The following is a 13,089-nucleotide window of genomic DNA, read 5'->3' as shown; positions in this document are numbered from 1 at the left end:
ATTAATGCTTAATTCGAATATTATTAATGCGAATTTAGACGAATAGCACTCATACACCACCAAAACATATAACAAATAACAACGGTAGATATTATTATATTTGTTATTATTATTTTTTTTTTTTTTTTTAATAGGTATATAATTGATTATTTTTTTTAATATATTTTATTTAATTATATTTATGTTATACTTGCAAGTATCATGATATTATCGTCCTTGATTGTGTAATAAAGTCATGATTTAACCAAAAAATAACAACCTATCATAAATATACATATTTATATAATTATATATTATACGTCCCTATATTCACGTGGCACGTGATTTTGTATTATACGTGATACTACTATTACATTTATTTAACACTTAATGTAAACAAGAGGCAAAATATAAAAAATTAAAATATAATATAATTAAAAAAGAAACTTATCACTTACGAGGCCGACGAGTAGGAAAAATACTAGAAAAGTTCTGCCCAAAATAGTCTGGCAAAACACATCTCCGTATCCAACCGTGGACATTGTGACAATCAAAAAGTACACGCAAGTCCAGTATGATAACCGTTGCTGGTTTTGGAACTCAAATGGATCTCCCGAGTTTTCTAGCTAAAATATTACAAAAATCATTTTGGTTTAGTAATATATTTTGAGATCAAGATCGTATCCAATAACGTGTTTGATATAAAAGTTAAAGTAGGTATTATATTTCTACAATTTTGAGTGTCGGAAACGTACCAACATTTTTTATAAAAATCCACAAACCAGATGGTCAACATGAATTAGGAAACTAAAATTGATAAATTATTGAAGTTATACCAATTAATACATACACATCATAGTTTTATGTTATTCCAATTATTTTACATAGTTCGAAACGTTATTTTTATGTTCTCGTAATAAATATACTATGAAAAAAATTGGCAAAGAGATAATAATTTAACGTCTAAATTTCATAACACTGTTCTAAGATATGACCTTTATTCGACGTTTATTTCAGAGAAAATTGTAACATCATACAATAGATAAACTATTTAATTATATTTTCCTTAGTGACTTTTATAGGATGATAAATTATTATTACAATCAGAAAAACAAAAAATATAAATGGATTAAATTATGCAGCTTGAATAGATAGTACTTACGAGATGGATGATTCCGGCGGCGGTCAACCACACGGATATAAAAATAGACACGAGTTGAGCAAGTCGAATTGAACTCGACGTTTTTAGAATGTTTAAATATTGCAAAATATCAGGCACTGTCATTAGGCGCAGAGCTCGGAGGAACCTTAGACCTAGAAAAACCAAATAAATTGATGTAGATTCTAAAGGTTAGAATGGTTATAATAAATAATATTATTCTTCCTCTAAAAATAAATTTAGTAATAAAATAGTATTTTTTTATTATTGTTTTCTTAAACGTTTTATCATTATATACTTACCGATCCAAGTTCGACCCAAGTATATCGATAGAAACGACGGTGGAATCGTGAAGTAATCTACAAACGAGTACATTTCTAACATAAACCATAACTTATCACTGGCGGCTATAAACTATAAACAAAAAAGGAAACATTTTTAAAATCTAAAGATTTAAATATGTATTATTAAAAACATGTAAATATAATTATTATGATATAGCTTAATATTGATGGTTTCAATAAATTTATGTTTAATTAAAACTATAACATTCAATTTACAAGAATATTGTTACAATTTATTTAATATTTAATTATTTTAGGATTCAATGTATTGTAATGCATTACACTTTTCAGTCTTCAATAAAATTTTAAATTAATGTTCTTGATAATAAAAGCGATTACTTTTATTGCTATTCTAATTTATGATAAGACTAGAAAAAATAATAACAATAATCCAGTACGAAAATATTCTATTAACCAACTTATAAACTCTCATCAGCATTTTATGTCGTTTAAATTTGTACTCATCTAAAGAATTTCCTATTAAACGATGCATAAATAATGAATTATACTATGCAAATTATTTAAATTTGATAAAAGTCATAAAAACCAACAGGAAATTGCATTGTAATAGTTTTTACTATCGCTCTAGATAATATTAATTTAATTTTCTTTTGCTCATTTTCGCATTTCTTTATGTAAATTTTTCAATTATTATAGAACATTGATGTGAGCATAAAAAATAAATGCATCCCTATTCTTCAATGTTATCTCAAAATACGATAACAGTCATATGATTACATTTAATATATATATTTTTTAATATAGATCCACAATAAGTTACTTTCTAAAAAATGAAAATACCTATAAAAAAAGATCTCGCAAATACTAAATTTAAAGGATAATTTTGTAGAAAACATTATTTGAATTGTTTATGCCTTTTCCAGAAAAAATTCGATTATGTAACTTTATTAAGAACGAAAAATACTTACTCTTATAAAATAATAAACCATAAAAAAAATATTGAACGCTAAATCTACTTGTTGAGTAACATTGTGACTCCACTTTTGGCATCGTTCAACCTCCTCGCTGGAAAAAAAATGGTATTTAAATGAATAAAGAATATTGGAAATCATTGTACACAACTTGTTTTTTTCGACTTACTTGGAGGCGTCGATAAAATATATAATTAGAGATGCTATACTTAAAATGAACACAAGCACCACCTGAAAAAAAATACGATATATTAATGACAAAATGACAAGTCCATTCGTATTATATAATTGTACATTTGTATTGCTAATTTCTGGCTCGTGTGCGACACTCGAGTTTCGAATTCATTTTATTTTAATTGGATTATCCAATCGGATGTTTCATCAGTTACCAGAGTATTATAGTTTATTAAAATTTAAATATATAGTGAAAACTAATTTTGTGAACCAAAACTCTGCTACATAACATGTAAATTAGTTGGACCCAATTTCCGGTGATCCGATAAGAAACAGTGTGAATAATTGAAACCATATGTTTAAATACAATTTTGTTATTGGATTCACCGTGTAATTTTCTACATTATTATAGTTATAGAAATACTATGCCATTTGCCCTAATCACCGCCTGATTCAAGCCCGAAATTAAAAGACGTATTTGAGATTTGCGTGTTAACTTGTACTGAGGGTATACCATTTATACATACATTAAATTTCACTATCCGTCGGTATGTTTAACGAATGGTAATAAATGGTAACATTTAAACGAGACGCGATCATTCGCTACACGACGGGCCGTTCAAAATTTTCCCGAAAAACAAACTTATTAACAGTCGATTAGGTATTTTCAACTTGTGCACAGTTGTGTGTGGCAGGTGTGATTTGTTGTTTCATTTGCGAGTTATCCGAGAACATTTCGTCTCGCCGCGTGGACATAATATTGTTATATTTATAATCATACGTAATTACTATAATTATATAATATACGACGGTATGGTCACCGTCATCGTCCATCACGACGTCGCACGTTTTTTATTCGTTGTGTTTTTTGGTACCGTCGACGACGTGAAAACATCGAAGGGCTTGTTATAGACAAGCGACATCTGGCCGTAAAAACAAACAAATGAACGAATGTGTATTTGTTCGCTTAAAGACTTTGCGTCTAATTCCAGGGAATGACACATCATCACTGCAAAGCACACCTTGTCATCGTGCCACAAACATAATAATGTATAGAGACATGTGTTATCGCCAATAACTACGAGTACGTATTTTTAAATGATCAAAAATGTATCTTGAAATCAAAAAATGAAAATCCTTCCGTTTGTATCAATATTATATTGCTTTCTGAATGAAATAGTGAATTCAAAATCTTTAAATATTCATGGAATATATTACAAAAAAGAAGCTCTATAGTCTGTTTAAAAAAATATATGTAAGTGAAAATGTTTATCATTAAAAATACACTAATTTCATATTATTTTTTCATATTTTATATAGAGAAGAATTATTAAGCTGTACAGCAAAACAAAATATTCTGTTTAACTGCGTCTACTGAGTACATAATAAAAATGAACATATAGAAACTGTTGATATACATAACGAATAGACAATAGTAGATACATACAAAAACACTGTCGTAAAAATTCTAATTTTGTAATATCTAACATTTCACTAAAATTCAATTGGATTTTTGTTGGTTGTGATCATTTTTTAACTAAAAAATCAATGATAATATTATATACACGAACATAAATAAATGTAAAATCGTAAAATTGTCTACGTTTATTTACTGCAACTATGTATACATGTATTTACAGTATAATTTACATAATATAATGAAAAGTTCAAGGTAAGTTCGTGTACATATTATATTATACGTTTACAATGATTTAAGTTGACCTCCTCCCTAGTCAAACAGTCATTGTCGTATATTATTATGTACTGACTGCCAACGAATTTACATGTATTTTTTACAGCGCGAAACCGCCGCCTTGTAACCACGTGGTGACCATAATTTCGTTCCAAGAGAAAAAACTAAATAGATAACAACAACAAAAAAAAAAAAACATTTCGAGTATAAGTTATATTTATACAACTACGACCAAGTCGTCTACACCCCCCCCCCCTTCCCATCTTAGTGTACCCTTTCCGCGCTACGCAGTAGTTTCCGGGGGACACAACACTGCAATAACCTAATGACCATCCCATTACATTTATTTTTTATACACACGGTTTTTTTTTATCTTTTTAATAATGACACGTATTATATATATATATATATATATATATTATAAAAATATATTCTTTGATGATTCGGCTCATGCATTTATTTGTTTTATTTTATTTATTTATTTATTTTTTTAGGACCTACGATGGCTGATCTAGAGGGCTAAATATTTCACCACGTCGAAATTGTATCGCTGCCAAACCCATATGGCCTAATAGAAATTGATTATTTTCCGCACCACTCGACTGCAGTGACGATGATGTTTTAGGCCCTTCGTGTATTTACGGACTGTGATATTATTACAATTGGAAAAAATAACATTTGACCCCCAATAACAAGTAACAATAACAGTTTATGTCAGCGACCATTTTTTATATTTTTGTTATATTATTATTATTTTGTTTGACATGCGCTCTACTCCAATTGTAAGCATCTCGAAATCTAAATTATAACCACCAGCAAAAAAAGTGTATATCATATTATAATAATAGAAAAAACACGCACAATTATTATTCAACTTTAATATACTCATTTAAATATTTCTTAATCCGAGAGTAAATTAATCAACTATTCTTACCTAACTAATTATTGTCAATAAATTAAAACATTTTATTTTTTTTTTTTTAATGCTTGTTTAAACAACTGATTAAATGGAATAAAAATACTGTATTTTACCTACATTGAAGATATTTTATTATGTATGAGATTAGTGTAATTATATTAATTTATTATATTAGTATTAGTTCCGATATTATGCAGTAAATCGAAAAATAGGTAAGTCACATTACAAATTGTCATATTGATAGTATACGTGATTAGCGTCAAACGACTAACGAATAATTAATTTATAATAAATCGAATAATATTACAATACAGTAGGTAAAATAATGTATGTTAATTGCTGTTAAAATGATCGACTGATTAAATACATTGTAATTATTATACATAAGTGCAAAATACAAAAACCAATTATTCATTGTAATGCCATAAAAATTCTAATTGAGTCATTAAATCAATTTTTTAAGTCTGATATTTTAACAATTTTCTAATTTAAACAATTATAAATGTTTTAGTGACTTTTTTAATAATCTTACATTTATAAAAATGTACTGACGTTAATTCATCATTAACAAATAGCCATATTTATTATATTATGTGTGAAACTATAAAAACAAATTTAAATTATAAATTAGGGTAATGATTACATAATATTGGACATGATAAAATACGCATAGTATACCTACGTATCTTTATTAATTGAATAACATTAAAATCACTACTTATCATTTTTTACACACCATTGACTAAACGAGGAACCAACTAATATATGTTATAATATTATAAAGGTCATTAATTATTATATTTATATGTATAAAAATAAAGCGAAGTATACGTTTAATAGTCAAAAGCCTAATTAGAAATATGTGAAAGTAAACATTATTAAAATTAAAAATAGACCATAGGATGCTTCATTTAACATAATATTAGGGAAAAACAAAATTACTGTTTTAAAATATAAATTTTTTTTTAGCTCAATACATTATACTATGGGATATGTACCAGATATGAATTTTATAATGCAGCTTCATTCAATTCAAATAGTAAGTATTTTTTGTTTAGTCCAGATAACGAAAATTAGGAAGTGCAAATAATAATATAATATAATTTAATATACAATCTTAAAATAAATTTAAACACAATTTTAAAAAACGTTTTTATTTCAAACAATAAACTTATGATCAATATAAAATTAACATTATTATTCCACATTCGAATATAATGTATTGATACTTCGAAAACTAGATAATATATTATTGAACAATATGTATGTATTTCAAAGAGAGTTTTTTTTATTTCTATCATGAAGTGATGATACAATATACAGTCCATAACAGTCATACGGAAAATTACATTCACTATAAAATTAAAATATTCTTGTAATTTGTCTTTTTATTTGACGATACGTGCATCATCAATAATATAATTCCAATATATTAAGAAGAATACTAAAATAATTTTAACGTGTACGTCAAATAACTAAATAATTAAGGATAACAGTAATTAAGTAATAATGGAAAAGGAGTGGAGATAGTTAAATGACATTATTTTAATTATTATACATTAACTTGAGCAAGATACGCACCGTCAACTAGTTGTTAATAAATTATTGTAACTAAGCAAATTTTGTATCATGTTATTCGTTGTTCGTGTTTAATTATTGATTTTTCAATTCATAGTAAAAAGGTTTGTAAAAAATAAAAATAAAATGGTCGAGCGTTTATCATGCTTAAACTCGCCTTGACCAATAAAAGTCTCTCGGGAATCGCGTTTCGGGGTAAGTCATTTAGTCGCTTGGGAGGGTGATTTAGAAATATGTGTTGTTAGCTTTTTAAACCCAAAAGTGATTAATCATAGGGTAGTAAAAACGATTTCAAACGTTCATCCGTTCATTATAAGTTTGACCATAAATTTTACCGTATTTGCACTTTTTATGATATCTTGAAAAATGATATTACAACTTCCACATACTAAAACCACGGTTTTATCTTTTATAGTATTTGCATTTATTTCATTATATATTTCAGGAATATACGTGTAGGGAAATTTATATTATAAACTGTAATAATCTATACTAAAAACTATTAACTGAAAAAAATAAGCCCGAAAATCTTCATATATAAAGAGCTCAGAATTCAAAACGATTTTATATACATAAAACTATATAATAATAACAATCAAATTATTGCACATAGGGAGGAGCTTTAAAAGAATTTTAATTAAGAATTTCTCAAAATAATTGTGACAAAAGTTGACTTAATTAAGTACGGCAAATTATTATATATTATATATTATATTGAATATATTATAATATATTCATAAAAATAATTGTTTTAATTGACATGAACATACCTACTTTCAATAATTATAATATATATTATAATATTATCTTTATACAATACGGGAACTGATTAGTTTGAAGGCCAATTACGATCTCAAATAATAGTAAATTTAAACAGAGGACATTTCATATACAACTGTAATTTATTATTAGCCCTAAATTATAATATAATTTAATATTTACCAATCATATTACTCAGCTCATATCTGGAAATGTCTCATACATTTATTGACCAAATCAAATAACATCGTAGATACAATTCACAATACATCTAATGAATTTGTAAAGTTGATTTGCTTCTGTTTGAAAAATCTAATTAAATAATCTAACTTAAATTCGTAAGTAGTACAAAATACAACTTTATTAAATTTTAAAATATTACGGAATATTAAACTCAAGTCAACTGTTTGTTAGCTTTTTTTACAAGCCACTCAAAAAAAAAACGGAATAATAGGATGTGCGCACTTGTGCGCATAAATTATAATATAAAATGTACATTTTATAATATTATGTACATTATAATCAAAAAAGTAATAGTATAGGCACGTCCCAGTTCTGAAAGTGCTAACAATGTGAGTGTATGAATACTCCGACCGTCCATGCACGTCGGTAGACACATATTTATATACACGTTTCTCAAGTACACACATACACAACTACACCACAAGTTCGTATGTGTATCGTAAATATTTTGTTTTATATTCATAAGTTTTATTAGTTACGATTGAGGAAAATATAGCGAAAATAAACATAACTCATCAAGTAAAGAATAAGATATGGTTAACAGAAAACCCTTGTCCTGGAAACTTTGGCATAACTTCGCCAACGGTGCATCGACGTTACACATTAATAAACATCAGTACACGGCATGACTGATCGTTGTCAAAGCCGTCACCAGTTTTAATTGAACTATAAAATCTACTTTTTGGTGTACCACTTGTACGTACAAGGTAAAAAATAACATATGCATAGATATAAACTCCGTAAGTAGTACTTATATGAATGAAAATGAAAACTCAAATGAAAAGAAAACACTTCACTGATAAACTACTCGTAAGTAGTAGTCAACAGCCTCGTATTTAATCGGGATAAAAAAAAAAATAAGAAGAAAAATAACCTAATTGTTAGGTCACCTAACAGACTAATAGATTACATGACGTGCACGTCCGTTGAGAATGAAAATAAAACGATTTAACCGACTTGCTGATTAATTCGGTCTATAGTCGACGATACAATAATATCAACCATACAAGGTAAGTATAATATAATACTATGATACACAATGTATCAACATTACGTACCTATTGTATGTATCCGTTTCGTAGAAAGTTTTTAACGATAAGGTGTCCCAAAGTTTCTAATAATAAGACAAGCGTCAACGAGCACACAATTTCGAGAAACAGTACCCACCCACGACAATTATATTAACATAACTTTTGTCACATAGTGCGTCGAGAGCGTCATTCCGGAGTATGATAGGCATTCGCACTCCACATAGGTTAAGTTAGGTTATATATGTATAGAAAACGTCGGTCTGCACACGTATCAACTTTCAACGCGGCCCGGAAGTGATGAGAAGAAAATACATCACATTAAATGCACGTGCGTGGTAGCAGTATTTTGTCGCACCAAGTTTTCATAAGCTCTACACAAAATACATATTTTGTTTCCTGCCAAATATCCGTAAAATGAGCTCGAATACAGATGCAGCTATTAGAGTTCTCACTTAAGGTTTTCCTAGACTTTAGATGAAATATTTCGACCCCGGACTCGTTTACAAAGAACTAAACAATATATATACATATACATAAATGTATACAATATACATGCATTATAACTATACTATAATATACCATTTGGGCGAGTGTTTTTTCAATTAAAAATACTTTAGTTTAGTTAAAATACTTAAATATGAATAGTTTTATATGTAAATTAATTTATAAGCTGTATAGCAATGTTTCTACTACACTGTTGGTTTAATTTACTTTTCAATTGAAATCTAAAAAAAAAAAACTTATAAAATATACAATATACATATTTAATAAAGGGTTCTATTTTTAGTGGCACAAAAAGTATGGTTAGACTAATAGTCCTTAAATTAGTTGTTTTTTTTCACTCACCCTAACCGCGAGGCATTATTATCATAAATATTTATAAAATATTAAATCTACCTATAAAATAACCATAAAGTAAACTTCCTTCTATATAATCCCAGCAGCACTTAATGGGGAGAATATACATTGTTTAAATACTGGTAAGAAAAATATTAAACTATAGCTGCAAGTACTATTATAATATAATATAATATCATTATTAGAAAATCTTTTTTTTCTTTTGGAAAGCAACAGCAGCAGCCCTCAAAAATCTCAAATATCGATACGCAGTTGTACTAATTTAAAAACAATAAAATAAGCCAGACCAGGACAAAAGTTCATTTACTCAGTTATTTCACACCAAATAAGGCAGCATCCGATAGAAACATAGTATTATTATTTATTATATTGTCCAAAAACGTTATAGTTATTAAAATATTACGCGTCGTGGTACACGTGGGTGGCCGACAATCAGTCAGTGCAAACGCGAAAGATTACCTTGAAAAATAAATTTAAAACTTTAAAATCCTAAACAATTGTCTACATGTGTCCAATGTTTAAAACATTAAAGGGTATGTGCGTATATGAGTACCAATCGGTACGCTGTTATTGTTTTTTAAAGAGTAATTTTTGGCGATTCACATTGAACAATACACGCTGCAGTGACATTTGTGTTCTATAGTTTGGTAATAGCGTATCGAATCGCCTAATGCCGATATATAAATTATTTTCTAAATATACATTAGGCGAACATTACCAGGGGAGACATTTGAAAGGGCGTTGCCGGGCGGCTAACGTACTGATATTTTCACCAAAAACGAACCAGCCTGACTAAAATTATTATATAATAATATGCTTGATTGTTTGACCGAATACGGTAGTGGTCGTCTAGGAGACCTAAAAAATGTAATATTATTATTATCGTTTGATTTAGAGTGCCATAATTGAAAACCATAATATTTATCACCAGCCTGCAGACACAAAAAATACTTAATATTTATACAATAAAAACGATAGTTACGTTTTTACCATGAAAAAAATATAAACAATTTAATGAATGCCCAAAGATATTATATAATAATTATGATAATATTTTAAATAAGATATTTCTGTAACTACACACAAACACTGTCCAAAAAAAATACTGTCTTGGCACAAATATTTTCTAGTAGTCTATAGACAAATTATTATGAAACAAATAAAAGTTTTAAAATTGTTGATAAACCGCGGAAAGATTATCTCATTACCTATACATTAATTTATCATTTTTAAATATTTACCAGTCATACCTACTTAAAAGTTGCAAAAATCGAAATTCAATTACTGGGAAATGTTCAAATTGGTAAATAAAGGTTCTGAATGAACTAGCTCTGGATACCTAATAAGGGACGGATAATTTATTTCCAAGATAAACTTTGGACAAATTTAACTAGACACGTCATAGGTATTCGCGTAAACGAAAAACACGCTTACTTTACAACATTTTGTAAAACGCTCTGACAATTTATTTATTGTAATATACATACAATTCTTAACGAAAAGTAAACGTCTTGGCTGAATTTTTCGCCGAGGAATCCGAAATAATTGTATTTTGATTATGGTCGAAATAAAATCAGAAACTTGATCTCTGACACAAACGGCACGACTTGTCGGACATTGGCTACAACGAGTCAAGATATTATGGTCACCATGCCCGAAAATAGAAACGCACGTAATATTTTTTTACGATAATAATAATCATAAAAATAATAATATACCTAATAGAAGTGATGCCTTTATACACCATCATACACGCCAACGGTGACTTGACCACAATAAAACGAAATGTTTTCCACTGGCAAAACACGTCTGTAATAATATTGTGTACAGAAAAATCGGGGTGGTAAAACGACAGTAGGAAGAGCGTGTATAGGTATAGGTACCTATACCTCTGTAACGACCCAATAAAACTCTCACCTACGATATTGTTGTACGCAGGCCGTCGTTGACACGGTATCGTCGTTTTTAACAACTGGATATTGCGAGTTATACTATAAGCGAACCGTTTTATATCTGTCTCCAAATGCTGCGGTTGATTTGAATTTCCGAAAAAGTTTTTTTTTTTCGCAAATATTTATCTTATGTGAAATTACGGCGGAAAAAACAGTATATCGCGGTGGCAACATTTATAACGCGTATATTATTACAGTGTCAATTCGGTATAAACCTCGTGGCGGTTCGTGCATAAATAACTACTACACGATATTATTATTAGATTTGTTTACCTGGAAACGCACACCCACACGAAATGCGAACGGTTCGTAACGGTTTATTACGATATTAATTTATCAACGGGGTTACACCGAGTTAATTAAATAACTCGATTGCACAAAGTGAAATCGTTTGTGAAACTCGGCAACAATGTCGCATATTCCACATAATTCCGTAAAACTGTATTAATATAATATTCGACATAAGTTTGTATTAGGACATATTTCAGAAAGGCATTCCGAATGCCTTGCCTGTTCTTACGTCATTCACACGAAGAATAAACATATTTTATATTTCATTCATTATTGTGAAGCTAAACATTGAAAGAGTTAAAATAATTTACGATATAATAATATTGTGCAGTTACTCAAAAAACATCATATTTTAAATAAGTGCTTTGATCAATTTTGACAGATGAGCAATTCGATGTCTGCACAAAAAATTTAAGTCTTAGAATAAATAGATATTATTTTTAACGTAAAATAACTGAATTATCATATTAATTAGAATATAAACGAGCTGAGAGATTAATATTTATGAATGACAATATTATTTAGTATATTTCACTAGCATGATAAATTATGTCCTCTTCGTGTATAATGCAAACAATAGAGAGGTTGGACATTGAAGTATTATCTTGAATAAAAAAAAATAGGTTACAAAAAATGTTTTTTCATAAAATACAAAATAATATAAATTTTGGTTGTTAAAAGTCTTATAAAATAGTAATAATTGTCGTTTAATTATAGAACGGCTATAAGCCTCGTGGCAAAAAAAAACTATAAACGATGATAATGATGACTCAAAATGATAATATACGTAGCCAAGAAAGACAAAAAAATGTACTCATGAAAGTTAAAACCAAGTAGTTGGTATTCATGGAAAGTATTAAAGTATTAAAATATATTATACGATGTACAATAATGAGCATCTATAAAAATATACTATTTACATTTATGGATGGAGTTTTTTTAGATTTTGAAAAGATATGTTAAATTTTTCCGTCCCATTCAGGACGTAAAGTACGAGTTTGATATTTCCATAACGAGTACATGACTCAGATGCACTATCATCTAGGTATATATTTTATTAAAAATAATACGGATAGAATTTTTTTTCCATTATTCCGTCTTTCGATTTTTTCCGACGTTTTTAACCACGGTATGACATCGTCATCCATCATCATGACTTTGGGGATATAGGTATACG

At 28.2% G+C, this 13,089-nt stretch overlaps 2 protein-coding genes across 5 annotated transcripts in view; one reads left to right on the top strand and one right to left on the bottom strand.

Annotated features, from left to right (window-relative positions):
* The window catches only part of LOC114119639 (mediator of RNA polymerase II transcription subunit 15), a 204,547-nt gene that overhangs the window by 148,237 nt on the left and 43,221 nt on the right, over positions 1–13,089 (top strand). The gene's annotated exons all lie outside the window — the stretch shown is intronic.
* Positions 1–13,089, bottom strand: part of LOC114119641 (calcium-activated potassium channel slowpoke) — a 73,023-nt gene that overhangs the window by 45,777 nt on the left and 14,157 nt on the right. For all 4 annotated transcript variants that reach the window (XM_050198743.1, XM_050198735.1, XM_050198750.1 and 1 more), the window contains exons 2-6: positions 2,584–2,645; positions 2,412–2,508; positions 1,441–1,552; positions 1,142–1,293; positions 438–605 (exon numbers count right to left, since the gene is read on the bottom strand). In XM_050198743.1, the coding sequence (XP_050054700.1) occupies positions 438–605; positions 1,142–1,293; positions 1,441–1,552; positions 2,412–2,508; positions 2,584–2,645 (591 nt within the window). The remainder of the gene's footprint in view (positions 1–437; positions 606–1,141; positions 1,294–1,440; positions 1,553–2,411; positions 2,509–2,583; positions 2,646–13,089) is intronic.

The sequence above is a fragment of the Aphis gossypii genome, chromosome 1 (assembly GCF_020184175.1).
Source record: "Aphis gossypii isolate Hap1 chromosome 1, ASM2018417v2, whole genome shotgun sequence".
Taxonomy (NCBI): domain Eukaryota; kingdom Metazoa; phylum Arthropoda; class Insecta; order Hemiptera; family Aphididae; genus Aphis; species Aphis gossypii.
Note: the sequence above shows the minus strand (reverse complement) of the source record. Positions and strands in the feature narration are given on the sequence as shown.